The sequence below is a fragment of the Drosophila subobscura genome, chromosome J (genome assembly GCF_008121235.1).
Source record: "Drosophila subobscura isolate 14011-0131.10 chromosome J, UCBerk_Dsub_1.0, whole genome shotgun sequence".
In the NCBI taxonomy this organism is placed as follows: Eukaryota; Metazoa; Arthropoda; class Insecta; order Diptera; family Drosophilidae; genus Drosophila; species Drosophila subobscura.
This window is the reverse complement of record NC_048532.1, coordinates 7,169,181-7,185,381: the sequence shown is the minus strand read 5'-3', so window position 1 is coordinate 7,185,381 and position 16,201 is coordinate 7,169,181. Positions and strand designations below refer to the sequence as shown.

At 48.0% G+C, this 16,201-nt stretch overlaps 7 protein-coding genes across 7 annotated transcripts; 5 read left to right on the top strand and 2 right to left on the bottom strand.

Annotated features, from left to right (window-relative positions):
• The first annotated feature begins 105 nt into the window (after nucleotides 1-105).
• LOC117893357 lies at nucleotides 106-1,250 on the top strand. Its single transcript, XM_034799948.1, has 5 exons — nucleotides 106-412; nucleotides 469-552; nucleotides 608-755; nucleotides 815-898; nucleotides 967-1,250. Exons 1-5 carry the CDS (start codon nucleotides 185-187, stop codon nucleotides 1,248-1,250), a joined length of 828 nt encoding a protein of 275 aa, XP_034655839.1. The 5' UTR covers nucleotides 106-184.
• Nucleotides 1,251-1,256: 6 nt separating this feature from the next.
• On the top strand, nucleotides 1,257-2,007 carry LOC117895446. The gene is made up of 4 exons (XM_034803112.1): nucleotides 1,257-1,397; nucleotides 1,460-1,543; nucleotides 1,606-1,753; nucleotides 1,806-2,007. The coding sequence occupies exons 1-4, from the start codon at nucleotides 1,272-1,274 to the stop codon at nucleotides 2,000-2,002; spliced, it is 555 nt and encodes a 184-aa protein (XP_034659003.1). The 5' UTR covers nucleotides 1,257-1,271; the 3' UTR covers nucleotides 2,003-2,007.
• Nucleotides 2,008-2,711: 704 nt separating this feature from the next.
• On the top strand, nucleotides 2,712-3,467 carry LOC117893356. The gene is made up of 3 exons (XM_034799947.1): nucleotides 2,712-2,885; nucleotides 2,939-3,170; nucleotides 3,226-3,467. Exons 1-3 carry the CDS (start codon nucleotides 2,763-2,765, stop codon nucleotides 3,465-3,467), a joined length of 597 nt encoding a protein of 198 aa, XP_034655838.1. The 5' UTR covers nucleotides 2,712-2,762.
• A 295-nt stretch (nucleotides 3,468-3,762) lies between these two features.
• Nucleotides 3,763-4,417, bottom strand: LOC117893355. Its single transcript, XM_034799945.1, has 4 exons — nucleotides 4,273-4,417; nucleotides 4,131-4,214; nucleotides 3,917-4,064; nucleotides 3,763-3,866 (listed from the first exon to the last, which is right to left on the bottom strand). Exons 1-4 carry the CDS (start codon nucleotides 4,381-4,383, stop codon nucleotides 3,763-3,765), a joined length of 447 nt encoding a protein of 148 aa, XP_034655836.1. The 5' UTR covers nucleotides 4,384-4,417.
• A 474-nt stretch (nucleotides 4,418-4,891) lies between these two features.
• Nucleotides 4,892-5,730, top strand: LOC117895444. Its single transcript, XM_034803110.1, has 4 exons — nucleotides 4,892-5,122; nucleotides 5,177-5,295; nucleotides 5,355-5,505; nucleotides 5,563-5,730. The coding sequence occupies exons 1-4, from the start codon at nucleotides 4,939-4,941 to the stop codon at nucleotides 5,709-5,711; spliced, it is 603 nt and encodes a 200-aa protein (XP_034659001.1). The 5' UTR covers nucleotides 4,892-4,938; the 3' UTR covers nucleotides 5,712-5,730.
• A 1,024-nt stretch (nucleotides 5,731-6,754) lies between these two features.
• Nucleotides 6,755-8,521, top strand: LOC117893354 (UNC93-like protein). Its single transcript, XM_034799944.1, has 3 exons — nucleotides 6,755-6,797; nucleotides 6,990-8,020; nucleotides 8,082-8,521. The coding sequence occupies exons 1-2, from the start codon at nucleotides 6,755-6,757 to the stop codon at nucleotides 7,919-7,921; spliced, it is 975 nt and encodes a 324-aa protein (XP_034655835.1). The 3' UTR covers nucleotides 7,922-8,020; nucleotides 8,082-8,521.
• A 1,044-nt stretch (nucleotides 8,522-9,565) lies between these two features.
• Nucleotides 9,566-11,401, bottom strand: LOC117893353 (cytosolic non-specific dipeptidase-like). The gene has a single exon (XM_034799943.1). It carries the CDS (start codon nucleotides 11,399-11,401, stop codon nucleotides 9,566-9,568), a length of 1,836 nt encoding a protein of 611 aa, XP_034655834.1.
• Between the last annotated feature and the right edge of the window lie 4,800 nt (nucleotides 11,402-16,201).

Below are 16,201 nucleotides of genomic sequence, written 5' to 3'. Positions count from 1 at the left end.
GATATTCATGTATATCGAAATATATTTCATGTGACAGCTGTGTGTGCACAGCTGATTACAGTTTGAGGGTCTCTGGAAGTTTCAAATTCAAATTGTTGCGCCAAACACAATAGCATTAAAATCTCATGTGCTTTGTTAAACTTAGCTTCAAACGTAAACAAAATTTTTGTTTTGTACGTTAATCATGGGCACAGACAAAAAGAAACCCTCCAAGAAGCCATCCCCCAAAAAGGAACCAAAGAAAAAGGAAAGCCCCACAAAAAGTAAAGACAACAAAAAGAAAGTGCCCAGCAATCGCCTGATAGCGGCCATCGAAAAGAATCTGCTGAAAATATGCTACTTCATAGCCATCAGCGATCTGATCCATGCCCTGTACTTTGCGGTGCAGGCCACCATGCTGCTGGTGGTGCGGGTAAGTGTCTGGCAATGTTCCTTTGGTGTTCCTTTGGTGACTCTCCCGGGCCATAGTTTCATCTCATTTCAAGCCTGGCTCTGGCTGGCACTATATTCTGGGTGCTGGTTGTCATCTTGCTGCTTGTGGGTCTGTGGAAGGTGCGTATAACCATGCCTGGGGATGAAATCCAACTTTGATTCCTTCCCTCCACAGCGTCGTCCCGCGTTTGTTCGTGCCTGGATCCTTTTCTCTGCCGTGGGTTTTGTCATGGACATTTTATTCCTGATCTGGGGCATTACAAGTTCCATAACTGTGGACTGGGATCATCTGCAGGAGTTCACAATTATATTTATTGGCATACGTAAGTTGGTTTTCCGATGAGAACTTTCAAACTTTGGTCAACTTTCGATCCCCTTTCAGTTGTGGAATTTACCTGCATATATTTTATATATCGTTATTATTTGTTAATGGCTGGCACAGGGAAGAAGGGAGCTGAAAAGGGCTGTAAGCTATGAAAATCCCAGCTCAAGGATTCCTTTTGCTGTTATAAATTCCATTAAATCTCTTAATAGGTTGCAAATCGGGCGACAGTAAGAGAAGCACCGACAGAAAGAAGAGTGGCAGTGAAAGGAAGAAGCCCGATGACAAAAAAAGAAAGCACAGGAGAAGAAAGACAAGGAGAAGAAGAAGGCGCAGGAGAAGAAGAAAGCGGAGGACAAGAAGAAAGCAGAAGCCAACAAGAAAGCGAAGAAGTGATTCGTTGTTCGATTTTTACACTTTCCCCTCTGTACTTGCTTGGTTGGCTGTGTGTTTTCACTGCCAAATAAAATATATTTATATTTCGCATACATTTTGAAACATATTCCGATCCGAAGAAATGAGGGAAGAAATCCTGCCAGCGCACAGAGACTATCTACTGATGGTTTGCTATGCGATTAACGCCTTTGAATTGTTTCATTCGCTGTACTTTCTGGTGGATACCGCAGGTCTATTGATAACTTATGTAAGTGGCAAGTCTTGGGGTAAATTCTACCATTACCATCACTAATTTTTTTGCACAACCAGACGAACCTCTACACGTCTTTGGCATTTCTGGGCACCATCGTTTGGTTTCTGACTGTTGTCGCACTCTCTGTGGGCTTATGGCAGGTAAATTTTGCACCAGACTGACTCCAATTTGATTGCCATAATACTTAATCATAATTCTCAAGGGTCGTCCGATGCTCTTCATATTCTGGCTCTTCTTCTCGGGCATTGGCACTCTCACGGACATTGTGTATCTGGTGTGGAGTGTGACTTCATCGCTCACCTTTGACTGGTTGCATTTCCTCAATTGGACTGTACTCTACTTTGGAATAGGTATACAAAACATGGCCATGGTTTGCACTTATGTATCCCATACCAATTGCAGTTGTCGAGTGCACTTGCCTGTATTTGGTTTACAGTTATTACCGAAGATTGAGTCACCTTTACCAACTGCACCACCACGAGCAAGGGGATGCCCCAAGTCACAGAATTTTCACGCCGGAGCTGCGCAGCGAAACGTCAGCATATCCAGCGACAGACACGAAAAGTGATGGAGGAAAAGATGGCAGAAATAAGTATTAAGTAGAGCTGGGAGTTGGATACATTTATATCTTCTATTTAGAGCAGAAATACCTGAAAAAAATATAATTTCTTTGTCTGCAATTTACTGCCCAAGTGGTTGGGGCCAAATCAATTCTCTTCTTCCACAAAACAATAATAATAATAATAATAATTGACTTGTGTAGTTTTTCCATACAATATTATTTTTTTTTTGGCCTGTCTTCGAGCTGCTAGTCACGTTGCTCCCACCCTCAGCCCACTCCCACTCCCAATGGGCACAGGAATCCAATCTCCAAGGCATGCTGACAAAACAAATGCCATAAATGAAGGACGAAAGGACGAGCGGATGGACAGATGTTCACACAAACTTGTCACATAGTCAGTGGTGGTCGCTGGGCAGTGGGCCGAGTCAAATCACATTGGTATTGATTGACTTTTGGGGACTCCCTGAACTCCAGGCTTACATTTTTACAGGGGAGAGCAACCATAAATATAATTACAAGAATGAAAATTGGTGTGGAACCACTGTGGCCAGTCCAGGCCAGGCTGAGGATGAGTTTTGGCAATCAAACGGCATTGATTAACAGCCAGGACCAGGACCAGGACCAGCACCAGAGCCAGTCCGAGGGCAAGGGCAAGGGCAAGGGAAAGAGCTCTGTCTCCTCCACTCGTTACCCCCTTGGAAAGTACGTGCTTATCATCATTATAGCTTTGATTTAGTAGACAACATTGCCTGTGTCTGTGCCAGTGCCCGAGCTCTGATGAACTTTTGGCTGTGGCAATGGGGACGACGTCGTCGAATTCTGATGGATATTTAGTGCTGTGCGCCTATGCCATTGCACTGCTCGACCTGGTCTCCGCCGTGCTCTTCGCCATCGTCTCTGGCATGCTCTATGCAAAGAATGTAAGAGAGGATTGACTCAGCCATGAAGTACTTTAGCAAATAATCCTCCCTAGAACCATTGGACCTCGCTGGCTGCATTGATCTTTACCATATTTTGGATCCTAGTAATTATTGTACTGGTGCTGGGCATCTACAGGCGCCAACTGACTTTGATTCGTTGCTGGTTGGCGTTCACCTGTCTGGGCATATTACTGGATGGCATTATACTCATTTATGGCCTGACCTTGGCCGTTTCTGTGAATTGGGAGGGCGTCAAAATCACAGTCCTACCATTTGTGGGCTTGGGTGAGTTCAGCTCTTGCATCCTTTGACCTCTCTTTATGCAGCTCTCTTTTTGCAGCTGTGGAAATGACATTTGTGTACATCGTTCATCTGTTGTATCTGGAAATGACGGGATATGACAATGCACAGAGCGAGAGCAGTCCAAGAGCCAAAGGAGGAGCTGATGGACAGGTGAGGGATGTCAGGCAGGAGGCGGAGCACGAGTATAAGCGCCAGAAGCGGCTCGCCAGGGAGCGCCGGCAGCGGGATAAAGCGATGCTCAAGAATCTGGAGAAGAGACTGCACCGTGGATTGGTCTAGGATTTCTATTTTTAGCACCAGAACTCCAGCTGATACTCTCTACTTATATTTAAAATAAAACAAGCTGCAGCTGAGTGAAGTATTTTGTCTTTAAAGCCTCAAGGATGCAGAGACCACTCCACTCTGGCACACAGACGGGCTACGGGAGACGTGCGTGTGCCAGTGTTAAGCACAAAATCCTTTTAAAATAATTTGCGCAGCAGCAAAGGCAGCAAAAAATCAAGAAAAAGGCAGTCGCATGAAGCTGAATCGAAGCTTTAAATACCCTAAGAAAATTCGATAAGTAAAGATTTATTTATCGCGGTTTGCCTTTGACTTCCAGCGGTCTCTGACAAACTTTACAGCGCGCCAGAGCCTTGTAGAACTGGCAGATGGTGTACAGGAAAATAAGCTCCACAACTGCAACAAGAACACATACAGAAATGCTTGAAAATATTTGCAAAACTCACTCAAACTCGCTACAAGAAACAGTCCATTTCTGACCAATCCAATTTGGAATTTACTCTGGCGGAAAACGGCATACAGCAGCAGACACATTTCCAGCAGGATGCCGCCCATGGAGAAGCGGATCCAGGCACGCAGACATCTGGGATTGCGCTGTAATTAAACGGGCAGGGTAATACACGGCCAGCCAATTTGGGTTTATGCCACTTGCTGGCGTACCGCATAAATGCCCAGAAAGAGCACAAAAATCATGGAGACCCAAAAGATGCCAAATACCACGGCAAATATGGACAGCCAACTGAGCTGTGGGTGGTGTTAGCACTTGGTGGAGTCGTGTAAACTCTTATAGAGAGTGCCTTACATGCTCAAATATCGTATTGAGACAGAGTCCGGCGAAGAGCGAAGCGCAGAGCAGATCGAAAATGGCAATCACATAGGCGCCCAGCAATAAAGTGCTCTCCGGTTGGAGCATATTTTGAAGGGGGAAAACAGCAGCTTAGAGATCACTTTTGACACTACAGAGAAAGTATATTTGATTGCCTAACTGAGCATGCCCTAGGGATAGCCATTGTCAAGGGTATCAAAACGGAAACGGAAACAGCAGCCAAGTCTCTCGGTCTTTGCACGGGGGCTGACTTGGCTGCCGAGGTTGCTTGTCGCATCTATTTATGCATGGCAAAAAAAGACACACTCCTGCTATATACACATGTACATACATATATATATGTGCATATGTATATACATAATGCCACGCTGATGAAATACGTGCGGCGGCTACACACACGCAGACAGAGCCATTACTCTGGCTGAGTGTGAGAGAATCCCCCGTTGACAAATATAATTTACTTTTTTCGCGCTCATTTGCAACTCGGTTCAAGGAAGTGCTGGGGCTGGAGCTGGCCCCCCCAGGGTGCTACAAAAACCTTTTTAAACATTTCACTTCCGTTTCAGTTTCCTTTTTTTTCGTGTCATCAGAGCAGCCGCTGGAAAACTTACGAGACGGAGACAGAGACTAGTGAGCAGAGAAATGATAAATGCCTTGAATGCCTTTGGCCTGGCCATTGGCTGGATGGACATACTGGGCGTACTCGTCTTTGAGCTGATGATCTTCTACTTGCTGCGCAGTCGAGCCAGCCAAAGTGATCTCAATGATGTCGAGCAGCCAACAGCTGAAGGCAACGCCAAGCCACGCAGCAGGAGAACTCTGAGAGGTAAGCAAATGGCAGCTGTAAACCTGTTAGCCTAAGCCTTGTGCTTCCTCCTAGGTCTATTGGGTCACAGGTACCTGAAGGAGTCCACGAAGACTTGGATATTCTGGGCATATTTGTTTCTGTTGAATGTGTGGATTGTTGTCACATTGCTCATGATCGCAGGCATCACATGGGTGAGGGCAAACTTGTGTGACTTCAACCAGCATATTCTTAAACATCTCTCCTTTTACAGCACAAACCAGAGCTAATGTTGTGCTGGCTCATCTGGTGCATTGCTGGCTTATTCCTGGATCTTTTCTTTGTGCTTTGGTGGCTCTGTGAGCTGTGCGCGGGCGATGCCATTGAGGCGCTGACCAACATAATTATTTCCATGCTGACAATGGGTAATATTTATGGAAAAATATTGAAGATATATTCACCAATAAGATTTACCCTTTTAGTGATTGAATTTGGCTTTATTTATGTGATTTATACGATCTATTCCAACATGTCGAACTCTGAGAATGAGCCTGAAACGCAGTCGAATTTATTTGCGATTGTGAAAAGTGCGCTGGATCCGAGGCAGTGGATGAGCATATTTATTCCTTAGAAGGAACTTCCAGCAATCAGCTACAAGTCTTCTTTGTGATAAATAAAAATATGCATTAAATTCTAGCAGCAATTCTTTGCCACAAGTCTGTGCACATGGAACCATTTTGCAGCTCCACAAACTCCAGCTTCATCTTCGTTTTGCTGTGTGTTACTTTATTTCAGCTTTGCTCTCTCGACTGCCTTTGTAGTTTTTAATGGCTTGCAACACGGAAATTGATTCATTTCCGCTTTTGTTTTGCGTTTCCGTTTTGCGTCTGCCTGGACCAGCAGAAGGCCCAGCGCCGCAGGCTGCCCGATGGCCGCTTAAAGCTGAGCCTCAGAGCTGTGCCTGCCTGTCTGTCACTTTTGAAATCACAAGTTGAAGATGTTTAGTTCTAATTCGGCATCTAATTCTATTTGTCAAGCTTGAAACAGACTGCGGGAATTGTCAACAGGAGCAGCAACAGGAACAGGGGTGGCGCCTGTCACTTGCAACACGAAGCCAAAGTGAAAAGCAAAATATTTCTTCTTTATTAAACATAGCTGGGAGTCGCCTCTTTTTGTGCTTGCTTCTATTTTTTATTTTATTTTTGCTTCTCCAAGGAGCAGCGACTGGCTGCTCAAATTTATTGTTTGCAAATTGAAATTCTTGTCGACACGCACGAGCAAATCCATTGGGAATGCACGGCACAGCAAGCTCGTCAGCGTCAGCTCCAGAGACCGCCCCAATGTCAGCCTCAGCCTCAGCTTCGACTCCAGCTCTGGCAGGAGTGAGTCTTGGCGGCTTTGATGGCTTTTGTGTGTGCTTGGGCAGCTCATCATGGCTTTTTAGTATTTATTATTAAGACTGTGATGTGCTGAGCAGTGCCATGAAATATATTTCACAATAATAAGCAAAAATATTTTATAGCAGCGCTGCGCTGTCAATACGTCAACTGGGTGGAGAGAGAGAGTCGAATGAATATTTTGGGGAGCAGCCGCGTAGCAGTTGCCATAGAAATTGGAAAATCCCTGGATCTGGATGGGCTCTTGATGGTGAAGGATACTCGAAGCTGAATCAAAATGATACTGCGGCTGGGACTTGGGACTCTGGCAACGGGCGGGAGTGTGGCAAAGGTAAAGGTAAGGCAAAGGTAAGTAAAGATCTTCTCGCACTCCACACAAAAACACACCAAAATATTCTCACGACTGTCGGCGGTAAGTTCATCGGGTCTGCACTTCTGTCTGCGTCTTGGCTGCTGCGTTGGATCCAGCTCCATCTAAACCCCTTTTGTTCCTGTGCCTATTCCCGGCACAGTCCTACAGGCACCCGAGGTGGTTCAGATCAATGTTACCCACACGGACTACAGCTGCTGTGGCCACAATTATTGCAGCTGGCATGCCCAGGACATACCACAGCCTTCATCCAAGGATGTCTTTGTGCTGATCATGATCTATGTGCCGTGTGTGCTGGCTGCCATTGTGCTGGTGGTGTTCTGCCTGGATCCACTCACGCGCTACGGCGAGGGTCGCAAGGGCTCCCATGCCAAGGACAGCACGGCGGTGCGCAATCTGCTGGCGACTGTGCGGCAAATGAAGCGCACCAATCAGCAGATGCTCATCCCGCTGACCATCTTCATTGGACTGGAGCAGGCCTGGATAGCGGCCGAGTACACGCAGAGCTTTGTGGCCTGTGCCCTGGGCGTCAATATGATTGGCTACGTGATGATCACTTGGGGCGTCATGGACTCCATTTCCTGCTTTATATTTGGCGTATCGATGAAGTACATTGGCCGCTCCATGATCATCTTCATAGGCGCCTCCCTGAATGTCATCGTTATGGGCTTCAAGCTGCACTATCGCCCCGTGCCGGATCATCCCGTTGTGTTCTATGCTCTGGCCGGGCTTTGGGGCATCAGCGATGCTGCGTGGGTCACCCAGATTCAGGCCTTCTATGGCCTGCTCTTTCGACGCCACAAGGAGGCGGCCTTCTCCAACTATCGCCTGTTCGAGTCGGTGGGCTTTGTGCTGGGCTTCATCTACTCCAGTCTGCTGTGCATCGAGGCCAAGCTGTACATCATGCTGCTCATACTCACTCTGGGTCTGATTGGATTTCTGGCCGTCGAAGTGCTCTATCAGAATAAGGTGAGTTTAGACACTCTCCCCGCAGGTGTGGTGGGTTTCGGCTCAATTGTGACAAGAGAGAGGGAGAGAGAGAGTGCAAGCAGAGCTGGAGCACAGCGAATATAATTCGTTTGTCACGCCGCTGGACGGATTAGTTTGCTCCCAAGATGCGGACTCTGTGCTTTGCCTTTGCCTTACTTTGCTGTCTGCTGTGGCTGGATGGAGGTAGAGTAATGGAGATCCCTTAAATCTTCAAGTTTAAGTTCATTTTTTGTGTGTTCTTTAGGCCAAGCCAAGCGCAGGGATGATGAAGTTGCTCTGGGTCCTACCACAGAAGTGAGCGTGTTTAGTGGCTCTACCAGATCGGCTGAGAAGTCTGCAGCTGCCTTTGGATCAGTGACTGCCTCTGGACGAAATCGTAATCGTTGCTCTTGCTGTGGTGGCCCTTTACGCAACAGAAATGGTGGCCAAGGCGGTAAAGGTGCAGGAAGAGGTGGAAGAGGAGGTGATGGAGGTGCTGGTCGAGGTGGGGGCGGTGGAGGAGGTGGCCGCAATGGCAGCCCAGGACTTCCAGGTGGCAGTCGAGACGATAATCAACAATGAAGCTATCAAGTTACAGCGATCCAAGTGGATCGTAGCTATGTGTGGAGTGCATTTTTTTCAGCTGTGCATTAACAATAATGAACAATAAATAAACCAGTGCAGCTGCTGGCTTTCTAACAATTATTCTCGTACTTTATGAGGCAGAACTTAATTAGGGCAAATGGCAGGAAAATAAATCATAAAGCAGTTGGGACGTGAGTGAGTTGTTGGCTGCTGTGCCATAAATAAGAGTGCATGAATCTCCAATGAATATTTGAAACACAAACAAATGCCGCTCAATGCGTTGAAAAATGTTAATTAAATTATATAACATTGCCACTACTCCCCTTCCTGCCTCATGCACCTGTTCAACGACCATTCAATACATTTCTTTCTGGACAATAGCTGCTCGATGGAAGGCAAAAAAAATACTCCGAGCAAAAGGCAAAGTCTACGCAGGAAATTGATTGATTTCCGCTCTGCGAAGAGGCAAAAGCAACGTTGAAAACGGTTGCCATTTTGCTGTATTTTTTTGCGGGATTAGAGTTGGGGCTTGGGTGTGGGACTCATACTCGCTATGTGTGGCCTGGCAATTAGCTGACTCTGCCAGTGGCAGTTGCAACAGCAGCGAGCGCCTGCCACCCACAGCCAAATGTTGTCGCTGGCCAAACACAAACTGCGTGCGAGCGTGTCCCTCGCTCTGACCTGCACATGCATACTTGTGCCAGCAAACATAAACATAGACAAAACATATACTATAACTACGCCGCACACCCCTGGCCCCCCTCTCCAGCACACACGCAGTGTGATATGTTTTCGGCAAATGGAGATTATTGTGGGGTTTGCCAACTTCGTGGTGTCCCTGTAGTTCCCTTCACCCGTTACGTGTGCATATCTTTGGCAAGTTTCAGTCTCCGTCTCTCTGTGTGTTTCGGGCTAAAGCTCTGCTCGTTACATGCTCAATTAAACCGGAAGCGACGCTACAGGAAGCTCAAGTCACGCTTTGTATAGCTTTGCATTTGCAGTCGCATTTGTCGCAACCAAAATCTGCAGCTGGATGTGAGCCAGATCCTAACGAGAATGTTACAGCAGGACAAATCTGTAAGCTCTCAACACAAAGCGTTGCTTCTCCTTTTTTAAACATTTTCCACTTAAAATTTATTAGCAAGAGAACTCCCTTACAGACGATTACTTTGGCGCGCTCATCCTGTTTCGCCTAAATGGCGCACACAGCCAATCCTTGAGCTTTTTGCGTTTATTTGGATCAGACTCCGCTGGTTGCTGGTCCCGCGGCCTCACGGATTTGGATCTTCTGATATGCGCGAAAATACTCGGCTTGGGCAGGGTCTTCTGTGTGGGTGGCTTGAGCATCTCGGCAATGCCTTGGCGATTGCAGTACTCAAAGATGACGTCGCACTTGCAGCGTGCTGGCAGCAGCGACAGCTCGTGCATGAGGCCCGTGCAGAGCTTGATGTTGCGCAGGAAGCACTGCTTCGGGATGGACTCGTTGACCACGTGCGAGTAGTCCATGCGATGGGCATAGGGCATTAGGATGATGGGTTTGCCGGTGATCTTCTTGAATGTGCTGGCAATGGGCAGGCAGGTGACAATGTTCATCGATAGATCCGGCTCCAGCTGATAGACGCGGCTGATGGAGCGCACGAGCGCCTTGCTGTACCTGGCATCGAGGCCCCACAGGCTGGGATCGCACGAGTCCAGCAGATGCACCTTCAGGGTGGTTCTCGTCTTTAGTTCCTCGCACTTTGTGCGCAGAAACTCCTCGATGTGGGTGTGCACCAAGTTCACCGTTTGATCGGGCAAAAGTTTGATGGAAAACTTTGCCATCACCGACATGGGCAACGAAGTGGATGAGCCCTTGCGGCTGTAGCAGCCCTCGATGCCGTGCATGCTCATGGTGCTCTGGCACCAGCGATTGTGCAGCAGCTCGGCCTTTGTCAGCTCAAACCGGAGACGCCTGATGCCGAACAGCTCCTTGTAGGCATACTCGCTGAATATCGCCGACTCGATCAGCGCCCACTCCGTGACGAGAGTGGGCCGCACCATGTGCTGGATCGCGGGTACCTGCAGCACATGGAGATTGTCCACGAGGCTGTTCATCAGCGCACAAACATCCGTCATGGGTTCATACACGAGTCCACCCGCCAGTCCCCCCTCCAGGGTCTTTGTGGCGCCGCGCATCTCCAGGCCAAAGTGCGCCCAGCCGGTGAGGCTGCAGCTCATCATGGGCTTGTCGTCGTTTATCCAGGAATTGTTGCCAAACACAATGCAGTCCACGTCCAGGAAGAACTCTCTCTTCACCTCCAGGTAGTGCTGCAGTCCGACACTGCCCACGGCGTGCATGATCTCCACAATGAACTTGATATTTATGGGCAGATCGCCGCTCTTCTCCATCCAGGCTTCGATGGCCTGCAGCCAGCACACGGCCATGCCCTTGCCGGTACACACTCCACGCCCGTACAGCATGTCGTCGTTCATGTAGAACTCGAAGGGCTCCGACAGCCAGCCATCCTCGAACTTGGCCGGAGCCACATCCAGATACGCGTACACCAGAATTGTGTTCTTCGTGGGCGAGGAGAAGTAGTGGGCAAACACAACCTTCGGGTGTGGTGACGTGTCGCAGGCGCCACGCGGCGCATTGATGCTGTACTCATAGATATTGAATCTCATGCGCTCCAGACGATCGCGGTACAGGCACAAGGCCTTCAGACTCTCGGCTATCAGCTCCAAGTCCGCAGAGACTGATTGCAAGCGCACAAAATCCTCCAGGTCGCCCAGGGCCTCCTCGAAATTCTTCTCGACGGCAGCGTCCACCTTGCGCAGCATCGCTGTGGCTCTCAGATTGTCCTCGTCGCTGGGACTGTGTCGATTCCTGATCTGACAGTGTTCACAGCGACATGCTTCGGACGGCCCAAAGGGCAACTCCTCATCGGAGCCAGTGTGCGGACGACTGGAAGATCGTTTGGATCTACGTGGCAGCCGCACATGACTTTTGTGCTCTTTCATGCTGATGATTTCGGTAAATATTTACTGCAAATTTTGAAGAGCTGAACAACAAGAATATACAAGGCAACTACTACGAGTAGTTGGGAACATTTAAAATGCTTTGAAAATTCCGAAATTCTCTCCATTTGTCGCCTGCACTGCGACTCTCAATGTGGAGAGCATTCAGGAGTGCTCCTTCGTGCAGTCAATTAGCTAAACAAACGCGGCAGTTGGTGCATTTTCCCTTTGTGCATGTTTATTAAGCAATTTAAAAAGGAGCTGCACTTGCCACAAGGTAAGTGGCCCACGGCTGTGCCGCATGCACAAACACAAGGCAGCTCCTGTGTCCTGGCAACTGCCACCTGCCCTGCCACCAGCTTTTGTATCTGTATCGCCTTAAGCAAATTATCGAGCACGCAAAATTGCTAGAGAACACAAAAGCGGCTGCCAATTAGCGCGCCAACTCGCTGGAAACAGCCTCTATAATGTGCTTAGTCATGGCAGGACCTTTTACAGTAGGGAGCTACATCGGTACAGTTGCTAAACAGTGGCGACAGGACACGTGCCAAATGCACACACACCCAGACTGACGCACCATCTGACATTTGCCAATGAAGGCCCCGCACATATCTACATAATACGACTTGCAACATTGTTTTCTAGGCCATGGTGGAAAAGTTGCGCCCCCGACAGGACACAGTCATGACAGACGCACACACACACACATAGACGTACGCGGGCACACTTGGAATTGCAAATCAGTCGACTAATGTGTACATAATCAGTCATGTCCCAACATGTGAATTCCATTAGTGATACACGGCCATGCAAACAAACAAGCATTAATCAGCAGAGAGGGAGAGAGAGGGCAGAGGGCGAGCAACTGAGAGTAACGGAACTGCGAGATTGGCAGCGCGAGACAGAGCGGGAGTGTCATACGGTCCACTCACTGTCTTGTCTATTTCATCTGGCACATTCCGCATTCCATTCCATTCCTTCATATTCCATGTTTATGTTATTTATGCTTATTGTTTGGGGTCCACTCGGGTCGGTTGGGATCGGGCTGGGTTTCGTGAATGGAGAAATATTGTTGGCTACTTATCGTGTTGGTCCCCACGCGACTTACAAATTACCGCAGCAGCCCCACCTTGATTTATCCTCACATTTCAATCCACAGCCCGGCCAAGGAATGGCATGGGCATGGGCATGGGCATGGGCATGGACGTAGCGACGTTCTCTTAATACGCCATTCATTTGGTCGCGTTATACTTCATTAAAGCAAGAGTACCAGCGGAGTGTGCGGCAGCAGGTCTCTGCTCCGCAGGGCGGCCGTATCCGGCGCCTTGGCCGCAAAGTGCAGTCGGCAAAAATTATGCGGCTCGTTTGCCATTCCATGCCATGAAATGCGACGGACGATGGCAACGATGGCAAATGCAATGCCAACTTCGACTGGCCTCAGCCATTCGTTTATCCCTTTGTTCTCATTTATTTGCATGTCATTTGCTTCGCTCGGCATCTGTGTTGCTGTCCCACTCTGTCAGTGTCTACCTCTTGCTCTCCCGCTACGTCTATCCCTTTTCCACTCTCGCATGTGTTGTTCTCCTCTCCTTCATTTTCTTGTGCTGCTGCTTGGGTCACGTTTGTCTGCCAGGATGCCAGTTACTTAAGGCTGTTATGTGCATTATCAATATGCATTGTACAGCGCCGCTCCGTCCCCCTTGTCGCTTCATATTTTCCTAGCGTTTGCCTTCTTCTCCGCAGTGGGTAGCGCCGCAGCACAAATTGGTTGTGATGTGGGTTATAGCAGAATATGGAAACCTCTGCCAGTGTGAGGCTGCTGCTGTACTCGCATTCGCATGTGAATTCCAAGTAGTTAACTTTCAATTCCTTAAAGTCAAAGCATTCAGTCATCCAATTGGTACTGCAAATATTTTGTCCAAAGCTGCTTGGCGATAATGTCGGTAATGAAGTGCAAGCAGCTTTTGCAGAGAGCGAGCGAAGCACTTGGCGCTCTCTTAAAATAACTAGTGATCAAGAGCGAGATAAGCAGTAAGCAAACGGTCAGCGAAAGTCTGAAGGCAAAGAGAGCGAAGCACCGTAAATGCAAAGCACATAGAGAGCGAGAAGATAAGCAAGAGAGAGATGTATGTATGTACATATGTATGACCGCATGTGCATACGCATCTCGATAAGTGCATTTCCAATTCGTTTTAGTTGTGCGTGGCGCGTCGTTTGCTTTTTGCTCGCATTGGAGATTTCGCCTCTCTGTTATACAGTTTTAATAACGAATTGCTTTTTTATGGTTTCCGGCTTATGGAGGCAGCACAGAAATTGGCAAAGAACGTCGGTGGATGCCAGCAGCAGCAGCAGCAGCAGCAACCGAGGTATGGTAAATTCTTAAATCATGTTCTGCATGTACTTTTGTTGTTGTTGCTATTTATTTTTAAAGCCTGATTCGAGATCTTTCTGCTGGTTGCTAGAGCTGTTGCCTGGACTGGAGCTGTTGCTCTGGCAGCTTCTGCCATTTCTTTGCTATTATTGTTGCGTGCGCTTTGTTAACCAAGTCAAGACTGCGCCAGAGCCAGAGTCAGAGCCACAGCCAGTGCCAGCTTCCGTTGTCGCCACAGTTGCCATTCCCGATGCCATTTGTTCGCCGCTCGTAATTAGTGCCCATGGCATAGGGCGCACTTCCTTTTACGCGCTGCTCCTGTCCTGTCCTGTCCTGTCCTGCTCCGTTCTGTCGCAGCTCCTGTTGCTGTTGTTGTTCTCCACTGCATTCCATACCAATACCATTCCATGCCGCTCCTCATTTGTAATCACTTTCTGTACATGTCTGTGTGTGTGTGTGTGTGTACTGCCAACGTTTTGTTCCAAGGACTCACAATTACTCCGACTTGGACTGGGGCTGGGACTTGGTCCTTCTTGGCCCTGACATCTGGCCATTGTTGTAATTTTAATGTTAACAAATTTCTTATTTGCCAGCCATTGAATTTCCGTTAATTAGGGCCAGGCCATAGCGAAGATTAGCGAGGAACTGGGGTCCCCTGCCTGCTGTTTTGTCTTTCCATAAATATTAAAGAGCAGTTTCCCCACTTGGCCTGGTCAGTGGTAGAACGTTCTCTATACGTGTGCCAAGACATATCAACTTTCTCGCCAGCTAATTGCCATTTACAACTTTTCCTGTCTTAACTAAAACTTTTCAACTGTTCCGTTTCGTTTCGTTCCTTTCCTTTCCGTTCCCGGGCATTCCCATTGTTGCTGCCAATTGTGGATGGTCTCTGGTTGATTCAGCGAACCGATTGCCTGCCTGGCCCCGTGGCCATTGTTTGAGTTCACGCAGTCTGATCATTAATTTCGCAATTAGCGGCCCAACCACCTGCTCCAACAGCTGGCCCCCCAGAAGTCGCGGGGCAGCCAGCTCTAATTAATTTTCCCCAGCCGTGTGCGTGTGTGTCTGTGAGCGCTTCTCTCAATTGTCCGATAATTTTTTCGCAACTATTTGCCGGGCAAACTTTCGAGTTGGAAATTGTCTAAGGAAACATGTCAGAGTAGAGCTGCCATGGGCCTGCCCAAAGTGACCGACCGACCAGCTGTTGCCTGACCAACTGCGTTCCACGGCATGGCAAAGCTTTGCTCTCTTTGCTCATGATTTTTGCTGACTAACTTTTTCCCCTGGGTATAGGAAAATCTACGCGAAAAAATGTAAATTTATGTAGCTCAATATTTTATTTATGGTTATGTGGGTGTGAGTTTGTGTCTGCCTGTGCTTTTTGCCTGGCATTTGCTTTTAGTGGCAACAACAGCAGCAGGCAGGCAGCCAGCAGCACCAAAGGGAGAGGCGTCGCATGTTGGTTACGTGAGGCTAAAGTGAAATTTTCTGCTGACGCCGCGTTGTCAACTTTCACTTCACCTGCAGCTGCGGCAACATATCCTTTTTCCATATACTAGACGCAGCTCCAGCCCCAGCCCCAGTCCCAGCATAGTCCTCGTTCTCGTTCTTGCCTGTCCTTCGACGGTGACATGCATTAGCAGCAAATAGTCAAATAACGTGGATAACACTCATTCGCCATGTGGTCTCTCGTTTTCAACTTTAACTTGAATTATGTGCGTTGCTGCAAAAGTTTTTTAGCTGTTTTTCTGTATTTGTGGCAAAGTTTTTCCGTTTCCTTTACGTTGCTCTGACTGCCGTTGCCGTTGGTTGCTTTCTGCCGTTGATGTAATGAAATTTTCGAAATTGTATGGACCAAATAAGACGCGGAGGTTCCCATTAAAGCTTATTCTCTGCCGCCTCGCGTAAAGTTTTGCCTGAAAGCATTACACAGATTGATTGGCATCAGAAGTAGCTTCCAGCTCCCAGCCCCACCCCTGGCTAATGTTGCCCAAAATTTTCGTGCGAGCGTGTGTAAGACAATAAAAGTAATTGAGTGCGTTACATTATCCCCCCAGTCCAAGTCAGCAGAGTTTTTCCCCAACATCTTGTTGTCGCTTGTCAATGTAGTGTAAATTGTGTCACCAAAGTGTACTACGCTCTGCTCGAGTCTGTGTCTGTCCACAGTGGGGGCATATTGAGTGCTTGCAGATTGGCCCAGAGATAGGCCCAAGCCATTACCGTGTGCCCTCTTTGGTATTGCTGCTGTCCTGGATATGTACGACTTGTCAAATTGCCGACTGGACAATGGAGATTGCGATTACATTGGCTATTTGTTTGAACAGAAAGCACCGGCAATAAAGTTCTCATTATCTGTAGGCACTCGAGTGGCAAATGGAATTAATGTAAGCGCAGGTGCAGCTTTGGTTAAAGTTTTGGTGGATTTGGGATTG